This window comes from Astatotilapia calliptera, chromosome 7 (genome assembly GCF_900246225.1).
Source record: "Astatotilapia calliptera chromosome 7, fAstCal1.2, whole genome shotgun sequence".
Lineage (NCBI taxonomy): Eukaryota > Metazoa > Chordata > Actinopteri > Cichliformes > Cichlidae > Astatotilapia > Astatotilapia calliptera.
In genome coordinates this window covers 63,326,099-63,347,443 of record NC_039308.1, presented here as the reverse complement: position 1 = coordinate 63,347,443, position 21,345 = coordinate 63,326,099, and the positions used below count along the sequence as shown (strand labels likewise).

The window sequence follows — 21,345 nt, the reverse complement described above, 5'->3', positions numbered from 1 at the left end:
GCAGCTTGTGGGGATAGGTTAATTGGATAATCCAAATTGTCACTAGGTGTGAATGTGTGAATGAATGTGAGTGCGAATGGTTGTCTGTCCCTGTGTGTTGGCCCTGCGACAGACTGGCGACCTGTCCAGGGTGTACCCCGCCTCTCGCCCTATGACAGCTGGGATAGGCTCCAGCGCCCCCCGCGACCCTGAAAAGGATAAGCGAATGCGATGGATGGATGGATGGGTTACCTGTGTTCCTGGCTAAACCAACACAAAACACAAACACACAAAGGACAACGAATTTGCATTTCCATGTCGCACAACTTTAATAGAATATTTTAACTAACTGTACAAATTGAAAAGAAATATTACGCAAGTAACAAATTGTGAATAAGAACCAGTTAAGGCCATTGCACACGGTCCAATGCAGTAGATCTGAAGATGTCAACCGTGGCTCTGAGATCTGTCTAACAAGATCAACAATCTTTTTTAAAAAGAGGGAGAGAGGGGTGGATAATATTTTGCTGTCAAGTCCTTTGATGATCAGTCATCAGGCACAAGCGCCCAAAACAAATGGCCAAAATCCCAGTGAAGTATATAAAATACATTGGCACCTTCTCCCATTTGTTTTCCCACTTTCTACTGATTCAATAAGTAGACAATAACAAATACTTATATATTCTGAAACAACTTTAAATGCTGAATTAGATTACACTGTGTTAACGACAATTGGCAAACAATTTAATGAACCAGAACAGCGTCTTTCATTTTGGCTTCTTGGCAACAGGATTTACATTTTATCCACACTTTGTGTCCCAACGCTGACTCTAAATGACACTTGTTTAGCGTAAGATACATACCAGAGGTGCCATCTTATAAAACAGCCACAAAAAGCCTAGGGATTGGCCACTGCTTAACTCTGTCATTTGTGAGGAGAATATTCAGACTGGATGTGAGGCCTGGGCTGGGGGGGAAATTCAAGATTCTTTCAAGTTTTGTCTTTCATGTCAAACATTGTAATTTAAAAAAGTACTCTCACCAAGCTGTTAAAACAAGAGCAAGGAGCATTTCAGGGGTGACTGAAGAAAATGGAAATATATAACCACATGCTTGTCTCGTGATTGTAGTTAGTGTGCTCAGTGTAAATGCTTGTTTACTCCACTACATCCGAACAGAAGAGAGCACTATCAATGCAGAACATGAATCTTCAGTCTGAACATGTTTTTAAAAAAAACAAAAACAAAAACAAAAAAATAAACGACAACAAAACAAACAAAAAAAAAAAAATTGGCAGTATTCACGTTTTGTTAACCTGCTATGCTCAAATAAGCTTTGAGCCTATAGCTGCAGATGGGCCTAAAGCGTTCCCCAAAATGCACCGTATCACATAGCTGCATGACACCAGAATAAATAGTCCAATGACATGACAATGAACATTTAAAAAAAGTAAATTAAATTGTATGTCTCTTAAAAAATACTAAACAAATGATAACAACCCCAGTGAAAGATTAAGTCAAACTTGTTCAGCAGTTTCCTGGTAAACTCACATCGTGTTGGTGTTTAAAAAACCCTGAGTAACTGACCGATTTCCATGAAAACTAAAGTTTGGGATCCAATCCTTTTTTGCTTATTTTTAAACACTTTCATCTAATAATGCTCTGAGTTTTGCAGTAGTAACCTACTCCATATTATTAAAGACAACTGTTCCTATATGATACCATGGCAATTTACATAGAGTCAAGTCACTTTATGCTTTGGGCTGAAATGAAGCCAAATAAACGGGACGAGATGGGCGCAAGACAAAAGAAAAAGAAGTCATGCACATAGTAAAAAACGCAGTTTGGTTTGCGTTCTATTGCGTTCAGGTAAGAGTTTGTAAAAAGGCGGAGCCTGTACAAGTAGTAGGACTTGCTGATTGGTTAACAACTGATTTGATGGACAGCAGGTCTCCACCTCCCCTGATCACCAAGGTTACTGCTGTTTGCACTCAGCCGGCTGGGGCTGTTCTTTCTGCAAGGAACAAAGACGAAAAAGAAAAAAAATGAAACGAGACAGGCAATGAAACTGCTCAACATCAGCTAGCTAGAAAGCAACTGCTCAAGAAAGAAAGCACCTTGTTTGGTACAGCAAAGGGAGGATTGTTAGAAACCTGGAATGGGTCTAAAGCAAGAAATGTAAATAGATGGAAACCAGCATGACTAAGAACAGAAGCGATCTACTCAATATGTAAACTGGGGGTCCTAAAGAGGTGGGAATGTTAACAAAAATTAAAGAGGTAAAGAAGAAAAGGAAAGCAAGAATAAACCAAAGCCACTGGACGAGCGAGTGTGATGTATGTGGGACGCCATCCTAATTTCTCCCTTACCTAGAAATGCATGGGGTGAGAATGTTTGATTATGCCTGTAAGGGAGAGGGGGTAATCCAGGGGAGGGAGAGACAACAGTATGAAGTTAAAACATTACATTAAAAAAATAAATGACAAAAAAAGCAGTGAAACATTGCTATTAATGAGCACCATGAAGCAAAAAACAATGGGTGATGAGGTGGTATCCGGGAATGGGAAAAAAGATAAAATAAAATTTAAAGACAAATTTATAAAAATAACACTACTAACTTATTACATGTTTTCAGGACACATTGTTTATGTGTTTATGTGATAGTCCAGTGTGATGGAGGAAGTATGGAGTATAGTGATCTTAACTACACCATCTGTTATCACGTGATTTTTAAATTTTTTTTAAATCCGATAGCCTGAAAGAAATGAGACGTAACCTGTATGAACAGGTCACTCAATCAGCAGTTTTCCAGCACAGGACATTATACAACTGCACTGCAGTGAACAGATGACTCAAGAGAAAGTAATGGTCTCCTAAAACAGCTACTTGAAATATTGAGATCTTGAGGCTCTGGTGATAAAATATATAACCAGTGTCTCCTATATAACCAGAGCTTCCCCAAAGCAGTCTAACAACATTGAGATTGTTAGGGCTTGAAATTGAAGCCAAATCCTGACAGTCAGGTTTGTGCAGCCTGTGCATTTACAAGAGAAAATTAGAAACCAAAGTCAAGGAACTGTCATATTGTTTTTTTTAAGGCGACTGTTTACATAACAGGACATTGACACTCTGCTAAAGTAACTCTCAGCAGGACTGCAACACAGCTACAGATGGAAAAAGGATCCAAAGAACTCTGCTTTCTTCACTTAGTAAAAATGCTAAAAACATAATAAGAATAGCTTTGCTATTGTGTGCATTACAAATTGGAGGCACAAAATTAGAGGTTCCTTTAATCCTGCAGGAGTTTGTGGACCCTCATTAAGAACAGAGTAAACGACACTACTTTACATGAACATAACAGTGATCAAGCTGGTGCAAATCCCACACATAAGCTTGTTTCTACCACTGACAAAACATTTTACCATCCATATGCCAAACTTATGGGATATATCAAAACTTTGACTTACTAAATTAAACTTTTGAGGACCTAACGGTTCAAATTGTGATAATTTACAATGATAGGGAAGGAAGTGTAGGGTGCAAACCGACCTTGGGATCAAAGTCTCCCTCATCATCATCGTCATCACCTTCCTCATCTTGTTCCTTAGACACAAACAGAAAAATGACACTTAAACATGCAAGAAATACTTAAGAAAATGTCACCTTTATAGTAACTAGTATCATTTAAATGTTTTGAGGTGGTACACTTTAATCCCTGTGTGAAAGTCAGGGGCATTTCTTAAGATTTCAAGTGTTTGTCAGTGAACAAATAATTACCTCCTCTTCTCCCTCCTCCAGCTCCTCCTCTTCAAACTACAAAAACAAAGAAGGGGAAAAAAACCAAAGCATCAAAGTCAGTCTGCAAATATCCAACTTGTGGCTTCAGTTTTTTATATGGTCGTGTATGAAAGTGCATGCGTCTGAGGCAAAAACTCACGCTCTCGTCATCTTCCAGGGCCTCTCCAGTGAAATACAGCACTGCTCTGGGAACTATTCTTTCACGGAAGAAATGACCAATCTCAAAGTCTGTGGCTAGGGTGAACTCAGAGTCTTCATCCTATAAAACAAGAATAGAATAGAGCGTTATCACACAAATCTGACAGATTGAACAGAATGTAATACCTAAGAAATGGTGCAATAATGCCTTTATGAAGAACATTTCAGCAACATTATACTCACCATTTCTCCATCTGGTGGAGCTGCAAAGAAAAAAAATGTATATTAACACACTGAATCAAAGCGATGACAGAAAGGATTTAAACGGGACGAGAGGGTAAAAATAAGATTCATTAAAACAAAGGCCAATATCAATGGAAAGATTTATGGGATTAGCTGAATTTCACATAAGGTATGAAGACCCAGTAGGTTATCAATGACATCACAAAGCGAGGTTATCATACACAGGAAGTGACAGCCCATGAGCAAACACTTGTGCTCCACCACGCTGACTAAAAGCGACATCATCTGATCCTTCCTGTTCTTTGAACAATTCTGTATTAGAGGAAACTGAGACGTTACACTTATGAGGCTGTGCCCACACTGGTCAGTGTTATGTACATCTGAGTGGTCAAGTTTTATAGTACATTATTATTTGCAAATTTTGTACCTGTCAGGTCAATATTATCATGTTTACATGACAGATGATTTTTTACAAGTTTAACAGCAGAACCCCAACAGTCTTACACTTTAAGATTTACAACTAGCAGTGCTAGTCTTGGAAGGAAAATAGAAATTTATCCAGAGATTTTTAGTGAAGCATGCGATTTAAGCGCAACAGTATTTTTGGTATATAAGACTATGCATGTAGGGCTGCAATGAATCATCAAGTAATTTGATTATAACAAATTTGACACAAATTCTTTCCTTCGATGTTTCATTTAATGCATAGCTCTGTAGCGCGTCAATGTGTTAAACGCAAATGGGAGCTTTTTACCCATATGTACAACTAAAAACAAACCTGCAATACAAACTTATTGAGAAGCAGCGTGTGAATAAAAAAAAAAAAACTTTTACAACATTAGGTCAAACAACCTCCAGTTTTTAACAAAAATACCAATAACACAACATCAGCAGTGATGATGACATTGACCCAATTTAACGGAATCTCTTTACACAATGCAAAGAGCAAAGAGGCAGAGCCGTTACAGAGACGGTGAGCTCAGGGTGAGCAAAAGAAAATGTGTTTCTAGCGTCCAAAACAGCAGCGGCGTTTCTGTGATCACCATTAAAAGCAGTACTAGGAAAAAAAAGCTAGCAGGAGTCCTTCATCAAAGCACCTGATCAACAAACTCTGATGTGAAGAAAGGCAAACTTTGTAGCTGTTCCATCCACCACCATCTGTTTAACACAGCGAGAAATCCACAGAAAATATTACATTTTTATGATTTATATCATTGTCAGGACGATAAATGTCTTATATCGGGATATGAGATTTTGGTCATATCGCACAGCCCTACTTGGACTGTTTGAGATTATTTATATATATTTTTTATTTATTTTTCTTTAAAAAATAAAATTTCTGTATAGCATGTATACAATCAAAGGGTTTAGTTGTTCTTATTGACCTGTGCTTTATCTCTTTATTATAATATTTATTATTGCACATTACTGAGACAAAAGTACTTCTTATCCAATTACTCAATAAATTACTTGATTACTAAAATAATTAATAGCTGCAGCACTATATTCATGACACTTGGCATAGTTCAGGTCTGCTTATAAAGAAGTCCCACACGCACGCGCACGCACGCACACACAAAACGACAGTGTAACTACTGAGAATAAGCTTCCTCCTAGGGCAGATGGAGATATCAAGCTTTATATTAAAAGTTGTATTTATGACATGCAAAACTACATGTATAGTCAAAAGCCAACATTTTCTCTGGCAACTATTTACCAATAAAAATTTTCAAGAAATCAAAATCTTGATATGTCAATGAGGTGCACAGCAGGTAAGTCACATGCAGCATTTGTGCATGTTCACATGAGCTTTGAATGATAGCCTATCTACTAATGGCCATTCTGGCCAAAGAGCTGCACACCCAAGCACACTTGACAAGGAGGTATTTATATCCACTAGTCATACACCAAGACTATGACTGAACCAGTAGGGCAAACATTGGTGCAGCCAACGAGTAATCAGGTCACCTCCTCAAAGTCAGAATAAGTCCAGGCATGTCAGACAGGTAAGCTGTCTATACAGGAAAGACGACACAGTCATTGAAGGTGTATCCTGCCCTGACTTAATGATCTTTTGAATAAGAATATCAAGATTTTTTTCAAGATTTGCCTAACTGACACTTTATTATTCACCTGATGTTTATTCAACTGAAACTGACCTGCCTCGTTTTTAAATGAGGCAACTGTTTCAATAAGGTTGCCTAATATCAGAATGGTTTGATTTGTTCATTTAAATTAAATTAACACCAAATTAATTTAAACTCAGTAAGCTAAATGCCTTAAAAAAAGAACCTATGGTACTCGGAATACAGTTAATATTGTTTAAAGAACCTAGAGTGCCAGCTCTGTTAAAATTAGTTATAAATAATAACATCAATAAACTACATGATGTCATTAAAAGGTGGTGGTTACCTTAAACCTAAAATTTTTAATTATCTCTTTATCAGTCATTAAAGTCACTGTTTAGCATCACAGTAACAAGCCTTTCAAGCTGGAAAATAATGGTAAAACCAAAGTTTATAAAAGTCCCAAAGCTGACTAATGAACAGCAGCAACAGCTACACTGACTGATACACCTACTCATGGCACTGTCTGAACAATTTCAAAAAGTGATTCTGCTGCCACCTGCTGTTCACTTTAGTTGAATACATGATTAACAGCTCATATTATGTGCTTACATATTTTTTAAACTACCTGCATGTAAACAGATGCTACCAGCCCATTAAGTGTACCCATTTCTTGCAACATAAGCAAATTTCTGAGTGGAGGTTTGGCAGATCTGTACACAGTTCTCAACTTGTGGGGTTTTTTTGGGGTTTTTTTTTAATTTAAAGAGAGAAGTATCTTTGAGAGTTCCTGAGAAATCCCAAACATTATGCGTGTCTGTGTGCTCTCACCTTTAACAGGATTAAAGAAGTTGAAGAAGGAGTCATTGGGGAGCTGTTTGGTAACAGTGCGGACAGTGCCACGCCCTTTATGCTTCTGCTTCTTCTTAATGGTTTTCACTGTCACGTCCTTCCCCTTGTGCCAATCTATCTGACAGCTAGAGAGAGGAAGTATAAAAAAGTGAGAGGCGGCAAAAAGCAAATATGCAAGAAAAAGGCAGAAGTTGGAAGGCCTGCTAAGAAGAGGATGATATGTGGGATGCAGAAACAGATTTATATAGAAAATACAAAAAAAATAAATAAATACTGCACAAACCACACATCTATTTCTGAGTTAAAACTTAACATCACATGTTTACCACAGTTTGACAACCATATGTATTAAGCTCTGGTTCTCACCCCTCACAGTCAATGATCTCTGGTCCTTCAAATGAGAAAGGATCTGAGGGATCAGGCTCTGACTTCATCTTGTAGACCTTAGTGAGAACTGCATTGTTGAAGTAACCATTGGGCTCAAAGTGGAACCCTAATGTAAAACTCTAAGAAAGAAGGAACAAAAGGATAATTTAACACAACGACTTAAATCTTGCCCAAGTAACTAATGATAATCGACCATAATTACAGTCACTGGCAGACACTGACCATTGGCTCTCCAGGCTCAGAAAACTTGACTTGAATATCTTTCAGGTGTTTTAGGATGGGCTCATCATGCTCCTGTCACGAGATTAACAGACAAGTCAAGTACTATTCATAAAGTAAGTGAAAAGGGAGAAGAGGATCATCAGTCACTGAAATGTACCTGTAGCATGTCACTAAGCATGTCCACACTCTTGAATATAGTGAGCCAAAACTCAGGGATGCCTTTTGGGTCTTCTTCTGGTGTGGCTTCCTCTTTCTTTGCATCCTCAATAGCAGCTTTTTCCTTTACTTCCTCCTGTAAGGAGTTGACAGAGCGATAATCAACACTCACTGTTCACAAAAATCTATATTCAGTCGAACTAAGATCATGATTTATTACCAAATTATCAGACAGTTCACACTGCAGCAAGATTACATTAAAATGTGGTATCAGGTTCTAAAGGAAAATCAAATTTGTACTTACAGCTAGCTCCTCCTCTTCATCTCTGTCACTCTGCCACTCACACTCCTCATCTGTGGGTTCCACTGTTCCTGTGACGATATCTCGTCTCTGTGATAGACATTATGGTGAAGTTAAACATTTTTAACAGAATTTTCAATATATTGATGAAATATAACTATGCAGGCAAACGTTAATTTGGCAAGCGTGGATTATTTTCAGCTTGCAGACTGACACCAACACCATTTGAGAGAGAGACTGACACACACTCACACGACATGCACACAGGACAGGTGCAGCAGGATTACAGCTGCCAGTCTCCAGCGTGATTAAGAATGGCAGACTTCTTGTCCCTATCTCTGGAAATAGCCTTGACTGACAAAGGACAGTCGACTACTTGGTGCAGCAGTTTTCAATTTAGCACAATGGATGCAGCCTTGCTGACCTCTGATTAGGCCAGAGACATACTTAAACACCCATTCGTATAGGAAACACCACAAGTGATCCTTACAGATTTGTTCAGTTTTATATTTAAAGCTAGCATTTACTCTGTTTGCATTAACACATAAAGAGTAAACGAAAATATCTGCCTAGTGTTACGTAAAATAACTTTAAGGAAATGTGTTAATAAAAACAAAATCTGTTGTACCTTGTCAAACAGTGGCTGATAGAGAGCAGCATATTTCCTCTCAAGCTCATGAACCTCCTCATAGAATTTAGCCTCTATGTTAGCACATTGCACCTGTAGTCTTTTCAAGGCATGCACTCGCCTCTTCACTGCTTTGGGAAGCATGCTATAAGGGAAGAGAAACATAACAAAGGGTCATTAGAAAATGATGAAGGAAAATGTCTTACAAGAAAAAATGTAATCCTAAACATTTGTTGAGAGTCTACAACAAACTAAATCATGTTTTTGTTTTTAGGAGATTAAACAGGGATTTTATTTATATGTACTGCATAAAAAAAACAAAAAAAACAACAACTATCAGCTGTAGGAAATTACTCAATAGTGTCAGTTATCAAATTCATCTGCTGACTGGAGCAAGCCAACAATCCAAAAACTCGCTTTGTTGTACATGTGAAAGGTTTTGTTTTATGCCATGCATAACAGCAGAATAGTTCACTGTACTGAATAATTTCATATGATTTTACATTAGTGATTCTGCATTTTTGAGCATGCTGTCCAAATGGAAATTTAAGTAATTTGCAAACTTTTGGCTCCTTAGTGTCAAATGCCAAGAAAAATGTCAATGAGATATGTTCTGTGCCACACAAAGGTCAATGCAAGGGGGAAATAAATCTTCAAGAATTATTTAGTTACAATTAGCCTTAATGTTTTAAAAGTTGCAATTCTCTTGAATTGACATCTACAACGCTCAATGATGTGAACAATAAATTTTAATCATGAGTGTTTTCATTTTCAGCATATCTAAAAACGTAATCGAATCACAGTTCAGTTGCACTGACCTTTCCAAGAAGTGGAAGCTGACAGGTCTGTCCACCTGCCCACTTGGATTTTGCATCCCTTGATCCCCTTTACCTGCCAAACCAGCATACAACATTAGTAGAGATGTTCATCTCAAAACTATGATAACAAAAATGTGTATTAAATGTAATTACATGTAATATTACTTTAATATTTAGCCAATTGCAACCTTGTTGTATACAATATAAGGTAAACCAATCAATAAAACAACAGTCAACAAATACTGTGAAATAATGGACTAGTTAACATCCCTAGCCCTTGTCTTGGAATAAAGCAGTTACTAGCAATATAAAACCATGTTTGATATGGTTTTATAGTAACAGCTTAAAAAAGTCCACAGACAGCCAGAGAGAGAGAGCCAACCTCTCCACTCTCCTATTTTATTTGTTTATGTCTTATGCTTTTATGAAACTTCTTGCTTTTATGTAAAAGCAAGAAGCAAACTTCTTGCTTTTATGTTGCTTTTATTCTACTGTGTACAGCGACCTTGAGTGTTTTGAAAGGCACTTTCAAATAAAATGTATTATTATTATTAGCCAAAACCTTAAGCCCGTTAAGAGAAATGTTATAGTCAATGGTAATAAAGGCAGTACAGAGGTCAAACAATGACAACAATGCCCTACATTAGATCCCATTAGAAGATCATTTTAGATCTTCAAAGGGGAAATCTCAGTGGAGTGCTGATTTGGAAAAAGCTCATGAAAAGGACATTTGTAATATGCATAATGAGGATCTGATTTCATTTTTCACAACTTTTTCTAACAATTTGCCAACAAATTGCATATTTGAAGTAATAATTGCTGGAAGAGCTGGCATTAAGACTTTTTTTTTTTCCACTGAGTAATGGAAAAACTTACTAAACATACATACCTTTAACAACCAACAGGTACAGAGTCAAATCAAGTAAACAAATCTCATCAGATGCATTACTTTAACGTGGCCAGTGGGAAAAATATAAAAATTATTTTTACCTTTATTGGCTTCCATGACCAAGTGTCAGCTCCTCCCTCTGTTTAGAAGTATATGAGATTATATAAGCCATGTAATCATCGTCAGCAATTAAAGTGAGTAAGTAACTTATGGAAGTAACACCAAAGTGAATGATGAATACTGTCAATTGTATCTCATCAGTGAGTCCTTGTAAATTAGAGAAGCTACTGAACTGCCAAAAATAACCTGCGCTGAAGGCTTATAATTAAAACCGATGCAGAAGAGTGACAGGCAGACCAGCTGAGCTAACTTTCACCGATCTACAGCAACAGCAGTGTTGAGCAAGCGCAGGCCGATGACGCATTGACATGCTAACAGCAGCTGGGCTAAGCTATGTCAACCAAAGTTAGCATCTCTCCATTTTTAACAAGTGTAAAATGACCAGCGCTGGTTATGGCCATCAGGGAACCTCTGGGCAACATCTAATGAAAGTGGACGCTAACATCACCTCACGTACAAACACATAGGTGTAATCACTTAGTATGGGCGTGCCAAAGATCTGACAGCAGCTAACCGGGTTAGCCAGCTAGGTAGCAAGAAACTACCAGCCAACGTGCTAAGAACAATGCTTGGGCGAGGACAAAGTGTAAGGGTTACTATTTTAGACTGTCGCCAGTTGGCTGAAGACAATCAGAATGGGGAGGCAGAGCAGCAGTGCTGTACAATTCCATTATGTATCTCGACGGATAACGGTACAACAGCTAGCCACTACCGACCGCATTGACAAGCTAATACCACCTAGCTTCGGCTAGCTCGCGCGTGAATTAAAAACACCAGTCAGACAAAAGTACCGTGAAGACAGTTTACCGGCGGTCCGCCGGGCTCATTAGATAACTCCGGCTGCAAAAGTAATACTCCAACATGGAAACATATGCTAAAATTAATGACAAATCTTTGCTTACTGACTGTTTCAGCAGTCTTACCTCTATATGAGCGGAATCTCGCCAGGCGCGTCGCTCAAGCGTATTCGCTTCAATCCGCACGCCCGAGCGACACACATGCTCCAGCTTCTTGGATTCTGATTGGACAGCCGGCGAGAGCGAGCTTGGTGCTACATTTAAGCACTGCGTTGCAAAAATGTCATTTTTGGTAACACCGATCACTTATCTACCTTCACTTGTGCTTCAGTCATCCTGGGTTTCTTAAACAAAGAAGTGTTTTCATGATTACTATGTAATCTAATTCTAGAAACCCCTATCAGGGTTCGATAAAAACATAAACAAACAAACAAACAAGCATTTCTTGAGAGTACATCTTGTGTACGTGCAACACAAACGCACATTTCTTTCTTTCCTTTCCACATTTCATACCAAAAGACTTGTTTTCTTGTCAGAACAGTGTCATCATCTTCTGTGCACATTTGTATGTATGTATGGGGAAGTTAAGCATGCTCACAGGATCATTACTTTTAAAAATGCAAATGTTCTTGCATGCACAAGTTCTTATCTTGCACCCAGAAGATAACAGCTTGTGGAACAATGAATATAAGATTTGCATGAAAACTCCTATACATAGTGTCCAGCCTGCAGATGTTTCATTAGACAAGATAAATACTCTCTTGATAAATGCTTTCTGAAATGATCATAATGTCTCACAAGAGCCAATTAAAAATCCCACATTGGTGTCTGTCCTGGCCTGAGTTTTATTTGATGGATATTTGGAACCATTTCAGCCTTCATCTACACATCACATGGTATAATGCAACCACCATATTGAAAATTTAAGGTGGCTTGTAGTTTTAGAAATCTATGTTTTAAATAGTCCAGCATGTTTATGATTGTATATTTCAAAGCTGCATTTAAAAATCATGTGATTTCAGAGGACAGGTATAACTCAGGTTATCAGTTTTGGTGAGTACTTTTGGATGTAATTAATAATGACTACATTTTAGGGCACTTTAAGTCTTACAGAATTAAATGTACTGCAATAGGAGAAATGCGAATGTTTTGGCACAAGAGACAAGCAAATTCAATTAAATTCTAGTGAGTGTTCTGAGTGATTGGCCAGATCACGTGTAGACCACAAGAGGGCTTCATATACTCATTTTGTCAGAGACAGTGACTCTTTTGGTATTTACCCTCAGAAAGAGACTCTAATGTTGTATAAATATATGAATAAGCCACTAAAAGATTATTAATGATGAGTGTTTTCCATTCCAAATAACATTTGTGAAACACTCATTGTTTCTATTATACTCAGGAAAACATCTGGAAGAATTAAAATGTTAAATTTTGTAAAAAAAAACAAAAAAAACAAAAACAAAAAACAAAAACAAAAACAAATAAAAGAACAAATAAAACTAATAATAATGAAATAAACACATGTAATAGCTCTGAGTGTTTTTTTTTTTTTGGGGGGGGGGGATGTTATATAGAGATTGAAATGTGTCAGCAACAAGCACATTTCAACTCCAATTACTAAAACGTAACATAAATTCTTCTCATGCAGAAGTAAAAGCCCATTGTCACCAAAGCATCTCTAGTATCAGCTGTGGCTGATTTCCTTGCATCCTCACCATTGTTCACGTTGACCTGTGGGATAGCAGATAGCCGCTTGCCTTCTGGTAGTGTCATCCTTTTAATCTCGATCATCTTCCCCATCTTTGCTGCCATGTGGCCATGCTTATGCACCCTAAATGACATCCCTGTTTTTGCTGCAGATCTTACTGAGTTGGGTCAATGAGCTGATCCCATGCTTGCCCTTGGCATACAGTTTCATCTTATCCATTAGGACAAAGGGTAACATTTGCCTGTTTTGTCAGAGATCATCATTGTCTTTACTGGAACCAGGAAATGACATGAAAGGAAATTTTAAATATGTGTAGCTTGGATTGGCACACCTATCTCATCCTGATATCATCATTCTTAATAAATCACCTGTCTTAAATTTTTTTAGAAAAAAATAGTTCAATTCAATCTTTTCTTTTACAAGTTCACAGAACAGGTCATGAGACTAAACTGGTAACGATCATAGAGACTATTTATATGCCACATCTCGCTGTTATAACATTAAGGTTTTTTTTTTTCTCTGTTTGAAATTTACGGAAATAGTGCAATAGACATAAAATCACTGAAATCTGGTCTTCTTTCTGTTCACTATCAACTGCAGTGTAGTCTACGCACTTGAGAGGAAGTGACAGCACTGAGGCCCCTAAGGGTAGGATTGTTGTGACCAGACTTTGTGCCTGTCACATTGTGACATTTACCAGCAGGGTCTGTACTTACAGAAGAAATCAAATGTGATTGTATAGCATTTGGGAAGAGCCAGGGGTCTAGAAACAACTGTATAATAACTGCCAATTTATACTATAAATGTATAGACAAACACATTGCGCACTACCAACCAATGTAATGTAGATATTTGAGGTAGCCATAAAAAGGGGGGAAATATATTTATCTGAAAGCTTGCAACATTATTGCAACCACTTTGAAATCTCAGACAAAGTCACATTTTTAGACAATAATAACACCCGCAGGGCAAGAAGTAGGGTGTCCTTCACAGCCAATTGTCAAGTAATAACTCACAGATTTCATCTTATCTCAGTTTTCTCTCCCCTGTCCTCCCACTTGGGAAGCAGAGGCACACATCAGGTGTTACATGCAGTGGTCCCTCTTCATTGTTCAGCTGTGTGTTCACACGTTTTATTATGTGATACAAGATTTTACCATGTGCGTGTGAAGAATGCTGGAAAAACTCTTGTAAGCAAGTCAGACCTGAAAGTATAGACAAAGAGTGTGTGGGCCACTTTGGCACATACATAGATACCTGGCAATACTTAGCGATAAGTAAAACTGGAAACATCCCTCATTTCTTTAGATTTTTGTCTCCCAGTGAATCAGACTTTCTAATTTTTGGTCTTGAGGAATAGGCTTTCTTTCCTTTGGACAATGGCTGCTTTTCCACTTTTTTAGTCCAGGCCTTATAACTGAACATTTAAATTGCTTGATAGATTCTTAATCATCCAGATAAGGAATTCCCAAAAAGCTGATTCTGTTCATCTTAATGTACCAGAAAATGCCTGTTAGATTAGCAAATAAGACGTTTTAAATTTCCCTGTTACAGAAACACACAATTTATACATACAAATAGACTGCCTTCGCCCATTCTTCTTGCAGTGTTTCTTTTTGTCAGAAGAACCTCCTTAAGGAGTGACCAGTGAAGCCTGTCTTATTTAAGCCTCTGGCTTACATAGTCAAATGTTTTTGTTGATATTAAGGTGTGTTATGGGTGCTTTTAAGTCTGTTAAGTGATTATGAAAGCAAATAACGCACATAAAGCACATATGCTGAGCACAGTATAAGGCAGATTGTGTGCAATATGTAGTGTGTGCTTGGTTTGAGTGTATTTAGTTGTTTCCAGTCTCTGTACAGTCATAATTAGTTCCTGGTTTACATTAATAGCCATGAATCAGATTCATTCCTGATGGGTGGTGTCCTCCAAGGCTGTCCTTTGTCACCTATTTTATTCATAGTATTTATGGACAAGATTTCTAGGTGCAGCCAGTGGGTGGATTGTGAAGGGTTAGTTGATCCTTGTTCCTCTTGAGTCTGCTTTTCACAGATGTGGTTCTGTTGACTTACCATCAATCTACATTCCTACCTATGTCACAAGCTGTGGGTAGTGACTGAAAGAATAAATTAATGGATATAACAGATGCACCTGAGCTTCCGGTGAAGGGTGTCTTGGCTCAGGCTCAGAGATAGGTTGAGGAGCTTGATCATTAAGGAGTGGATCAGAGTAGAATCACTACTCCTCCACATCAAAAGGAGCCAGCTGAGGTAGTATGTGCATCTGACTATAATGCCTCCTGGGTACCTCCTAAGTTATGTGTTTTGGGCTTGTACTACTGGAAGGAGGCATTGAGGCATACTGGAGAGATTCCATATCTGGGCTGGTTGTGTGTTTATTTTAATTTCTTTATACTGCGGTCAAAGTGACCCTGATATATTTTAATTTTATGATTTAAAAACAGGTAAATAATGGTTATTTAGAATTACTGAAAACTAAGTGATCAAAGGACAGTAAATAAGCATTGAAGCAATACAAAATTGTACTCGGGATGAAAGCTGCATGTTTCATTAAAGTATAGAAATATCAGCAAAATAATAATATAATCACTTTTTCTTTAGTTAATATTCATTAGTTAATCAATATTAGCTTGTGGCTCCATTATATAACAGTGAATGCATTTCCTTTGCAAGCAAAAGTCACAGGTGAGGTGTCACAGGCATCTGGCATAAACCTCTGACAAATCAATTCAAATCAATTCAATTATTCACATATCACAACAACAGTCGCCTCAAGGTGCTGTATATTGTAGGGTAGACCCTACAATAATGCATACAGAGAAAAACCCAATAATCATATGACCCCCTATGAGCAAGCACTTTGGCGACAGTGGGAAGGAAAAAAACCCCTTTAACAGGACGAAACCTCCGGCAGAACCAGGCTCAGGGAGGGGCGGGGCCATCTGCTGCGACCAGTTGGAGTATGAGAGGGAAGACAGGATAAAAGACATGCCGTGGAAGACAGCCAGAGATTAATAACAGATATAATTCAATGCAGAGAGGTCTATTAACACATAATGAGTGAAAAAGGTGACTGAAGAAGAAATACTCAATCCATCATGGGAAGGATTCAGGTCCCCTGATCCAGCCCTAACTATATGCTTTTACACGCAATGTCATTTACCCTTACCTGAATATTGTATATTGTATATTGCATAGCTTTCTTGTTAAATTGTATTGTATTTATTTAAATTTTTACTTTTTAATTATTTTATTTGCATTTTTTAATCACTCTCTTATATTTAAATGTTCATTGCTATTTCATCTAGGGTTTGAGAGTAACGAAATTTCTATTCTCTGTATGTCCTGTACATGTGGCAGAATTGACAAATAAAGTTGACTTTGACTTTGACTTTTGACTTTGAAAAAGGAAAGTTTTAAGCCTAATCTTGAAAGTAGAGATAGTGTCTGTCTCCCAAATCCAAACTGGGAGCTGGTTCCACAGAAGAGGGGCCTGAAAACTGAAGGCTCTGCCTCCCATTCTACTTTTAAATACTCTAGGAACAACAAGTAAGCCTGCAGAGTGAGAGCGAAGTGCTCTAATAGGGTGATATGGTACTACAAGGTCATTAAGATAAGATGGGGGCTAATTATTCAAGACTTTTTATGTGAGGAGCAGGATTTTGAATTCAATTCTGGATTTAACAGGGAGCCAATGAAGGGAAGCCAAAACAGGAGAAATATGCTCTCTCTTTCTAGTCCCTGTCAGTAGTCTTGCAAAAATGCTGAACTACTCACTGTGACCCCTCATGCCAACGGAGCAGCTGAGTTTTAGGCAATTAAAATCCTAAGACCAGTGGAGTAATTGTTTTTTGTTTTTTCCACAGAAGTAATCTTATTTATTAAATGTTTGAAAACGCTCTGATTTTGTTCAAGAATACCAAATTACATGTAGGCATTAAATGCAAATAGTTTCCACCATGTGTAGTTTTGTCATTTTCGATGACTTGACTCACCTTTGCTGGTGTCAGATTTTTTTAATCCAGTCATGATTTACTGATTTCTGTTTTTCTCAGTGACTGTTATATGCAGCATTTTCCTAAAAACAAAAATAGAAATCTTGCAGTCTGTGAACATTTCTAATCAATTCTGTCTTTGTAGCTCAATTTCTCTACTGTATATATTCACTTTTCTTGCCAGTTAAACATGTGCTGATAATCTTTGACAGATATGATTGTGAAGGTGGCGTTTGGCGTTAAACGGTGACATGATGGCAAAGTTGTCTTGTTACCCTCTACTAGATTACATACTTAGAGAACCTCAATACTCTGTGACCTTGAATGAAATGAATCATTGAACCTTACATTTTCACAGATTGGCTTGTCAATTTCTCTGCCCTTATTGGTTAAATTTGAAAATTTATGCTACACATAGATTTGCAATAATATCTTTGCAATATTTAAAAGCTCCATAATGAATATTGTGTTGCTTCTATTGATCTCAGTTTGCAATAAGATTGGTTTAGACCCAGCAAAGCTGGTCAAAGCCTCTGTCGTTCACATTGCACTTAAACACACAAACCTATCCACATCCACACAAGAGAAGAAAAAAATCATTGGTGAAAGTGGATGCCATGATTGACTTTGTCTTTTTCTCTTGATTGAACACTGCATTCACTGGGCCACCTCATCCCAATGGGGTATTGGTTTTGTGAATGAAGTGGCCCAACTCCCAGATGACAGTATTGATATGGCCTGGAAGACAGGACAATATTTACGAGCTAGCCTGCCCTTGCATCCTGTGTTGTCCATTAAGCCCCTCTACTCGTAACGCGTGGGTAATGGCCTATCTGTACACCATAATCAGACAGACACACACATCCCCACTGACTGTAAAAAAGCCATCAATATAAGACACACAAACAAGCGCACACATGGCTAGCTGCTGCATTGACACAGCTGCAGTCATTATTCACAGGAGGGGGTCTTGAGTGAATGTGTGTGTGTTTGTGAGGATGGTAGGGAGGATGAAAAAAATGACAAGCAGAACTACTATATCTCCTGTGAGTCAGCTGCATCAGAAGGATGTGCATGTAAAACAAATTCAGCAGAGCCGTCAATCCAACTTAGGGCAGCTCACGCTTTCCACACTTTGAGTGCAATTTACTTTAATCTGCACCAATAAGCAATTTCAATCATGACATCTTGTTTGTTTGTTTTGTTGTGCCCGTTGTCCTCCATCAGTCTAATTCTGCAGCGACAGCTAAACCTTTTAGTTAGCAGGAAAAAATGTCCATAACACCTGGTATCACATGAGCAGACACCCACAATGGCAGTTTTAGTGCTTTTGTTATACTTTGCTATAATTTTAACATCAAAACGTTGATGACAAAACTGCCTTCATTCAAATTTGGACAGCCAAGGATATTCTGTCAAGGGCACACTTACTTTAATGTTTGATCATTTTCATTTTTATTAACAGTATTAGTGTGCCGATATAGCAATATCTTTAAAAAAATAAAGCTAATTATTAGGTTTTATGTCCTTAAGTACAGGTAACTCTTTCCTGTGAATGTCAGTAGGCCGATCTTTTATATAACCTCCGAAACCTTGAATGTTTTTTCTCTTTTGCCAACCAGATCTGTGTTGGCACACTGTTATTTTAGAGTAATTTTTTCCTGTAACTTACCCAGATGTACACATTTTTATTGTTTTCAACAAGTTTCTGTTTTTACCTCTGAATGCCATGCTGTTACATTCTTGCTTCTCTTAAACAGAAAGTTATATTCACTCTCAATAGAATAGGATACTTTAAACAAAAGAGGATGAATAGAAGGACATCAATATTTATAAAGTACCTAGAAATTCTCAACATGCTGTGAGCCTGGTTCTGCCATAGTGCTCTTCCCACTCAGGAGAAGACTGAAATTGAGATTCTTTTCCTTATATTTTAGGGTGAGATGACTGCAAATATAACTGAACTGAATTTAATTTTAAAAATGCCTGTTTTATCAGGTCAAGATGAAGAAATACAAGTGATCCCTGGAAAACACAATGTGTTCTTTGCAACTTATACATTTGACATCTGATGCAAATGTGAAAAATAATGAGCACAGTACTTCAAATTGTTGGAAAAATGGTGCTTGTGTTTTCAATTCAAGTCTAATGTCAGGGTCCACATGTATTTAAATCTGTGCAGTTACAGTTTGCTGTCAATAGTAAAGCTCGGTGAAGGATTACACAATCCATGTTCTCATATTATATAAAATATCTACTGATGCTTTTAACATATCAGGATAATTAATATGGTGAACTAAATCGTACCTTAGGTCCCCAACATCCTAAAGATAACAATGCAAATATTCTGTTTAATCCCGTTTCCCCATCATCTAGAAATAACTATGGTAATTGTTGTGTGGCAACCAGGAATCATTACTGCAAAATGTTGTGAACTGTATGCAAAAACGTGTGAATTAGCACACTGATTAAGATAGGCCTGAAAGCTGAATCTGATTATTAATTTAAATGCTAATTCATTTTCATCATTTTATTAGTAAGAGGAAACTAGGCTAAACTGGCCAAAAGGCCAAGAGGTTAAAATATGATGATGTTTTGCGTTTGTTTCCTTTCATAGGTCTTAAAGTGTGATAGGAGCATGCTTATGGGGCCAGAGTAGTGTATATTCTGTGTATTTATTCATCGATTTACATTTGTGAACTGTAATTTAAAGAGCTATACAATTATTTTGCCTGTATCACTATATATAAACAGTTTATTTGACAGTGGTGTAATATAAAATAGCCGTAACACCCATGTTTGATTCAGACATGTTTTTTTCTGTCTGGTTTTCAGATGAAGGAAGGAAGGAAATATTATTATGAAATTTAGTAGAAATGTGTAGTTTTACATTTTTCAGCCCTGATTCATGGTCATTATACTAAAACTAAGTTTCCAGGTAATCATCAGATTTTTTGAAGTTTGCTTTATTAGGTTATTAACAGGGAATCAAATACATTTGCTAACATTAAATAGAAACTACCACAAGTGTTTCCAGGAAATAGGCCACAGCATTAAACATGTTGCCTTCAAACAAAGAATAATGCCGTGGTATAAGTTATAACTTATGCTCCCTGCATTATTCTATTCTGAGAACTACTGTATCTCAGAGGAGATATAGTACTCCTGCTTGCCTTTATTATATGGTAAAGGTCTCCTAATATATTAAAATATCAACCCATATTACCTTTTCATGAGATTACTGCCACTTTAAAATCAGTGTATAAAAACTACCCCACTATTATCACATTAATATCTATATCTTAAGTATCCATTTTCATGCATGTACATAAATGGCTTAAACAACAAATGGCTGTATGGCAGAAAAGGCAAATGTAGCACTAGGTTTAGCTGAGGCTCCAGCTTGCTGATTTTCATCATGGGCTGCAGAAGCTTGGCCCCTCCAGGCTACTAGAGGACTCGGGCCCATTTAGGAAAGGTAAATCTAATTAGGAGTCTCTCCAGCTACAAAGCTCTGTGTCACTGCTGGAGGGGAAATGGGTAAAGCTACAGCATCACCGAATTGCTTCTTTGTCACTGGCGCTGGCTAGTGAAAACGTACTTACAGACAGCGTCGTATTTGTATACATTAGTCTGGGATTTAAAAAAAAAAAGCAGAGTCATTAGTGAGTTTCTCCCTAACTTCAGATGCTTGAAATGCAATTCAGGTCAGTGGATTTAACAAATCAACATGTATTATGTATATCTAAGGAGAAAAAAAGGAAACTACAAATTACTGTATAGTGCTATAAATCCTGGAATCGAAATATTCATATTTCCTTTATTCCAAGTGGCCAGTAAACAAAACAATAAACTTATTTGTGCTACCTGTGACCAGTTCTCCGACCACTTATAGTGATTGATGAAAATCAATCACCACAAGTGGTCTCAGAACTGTTTGTGAAAATTTATCCTGCTGAGCATATCTAATATGACAAACACAATAGATATTTGAATGCATCCGGACCACAGTCAGACTTATCAGATATGACATTTAGAAAAGCACAGGACGCTTTCAAAAAAAAAAAGAAAGATCAATAAAGATGTAAAACACGTGTACCCTTGAGCACTGATATGTATGGCAGAGAATAATCAACAAGCACTTTAAAAGGTTAAAGCCCCTGTTTGCTTTGAAATAAGCTATTGAGAGTTTGAGTTTCTCTCAACATCTTTCCTTACCATCATAA

General features: G+C 37.4%; 1 protein-coding gene across 5 annotated transcripts; it reads right to left on the bottom strand.

The window, feature by feature from the left end:
* Positions 1-283: 283 nt before the first annotated feature.
* Positions 284-11,638, bottom strand: nap1l4a (nucleosome assembly protein 1-like 4a). Of its 5 annotated transcripts, XM_026176481.1 has the most exons (15): positions 11,520-11,638; positions 10,578-10,615; positions 9,588-9,660; positions 8,770-8,914; positions 8,145-8,231; positions 7,842-7,976; positions 7,685-7,756; positions 7,442-7,581; positions 7,055-7,200; positions 4,158-4,177; positions 3,916-4,035; positions 3,756-3,791; positions 3,528-3,581; positions 2,348-2,382; positions 284-1,992 (listed from the first exon to the last, which is right to left on the bottom strand). In XM_026176481.1, the coding sequence occupies exons 2-14, from the start codon at positions 10,591-10,593 to the stop codon at positions 2,377-2,379; spliced, it is 1,050 nt and encodes a 349-aa protein (XP_026032266.1). In that variant the 5' UTR covers positions 10,594-10,615; positions 11,520-11,638; the 3' UTR covers positions 284-1,992; positions 2,348-2,376. The 5 variants fall into 5 exon arrangements, with proteins under 5 accessions (XP_026032266.1, XP_026032265.1, XP_026032262.1 ...); XM_026176480.1 differs by lacking the exon at positions 2,348-2,382 and having other exon boundaries at positions 11,499-11,638; XM_026176477.1 differs by lacking the exon at positions 2,348-2,382.
* Positions 11,639-21,345: the final 9,707 nt, after the last annotated feature.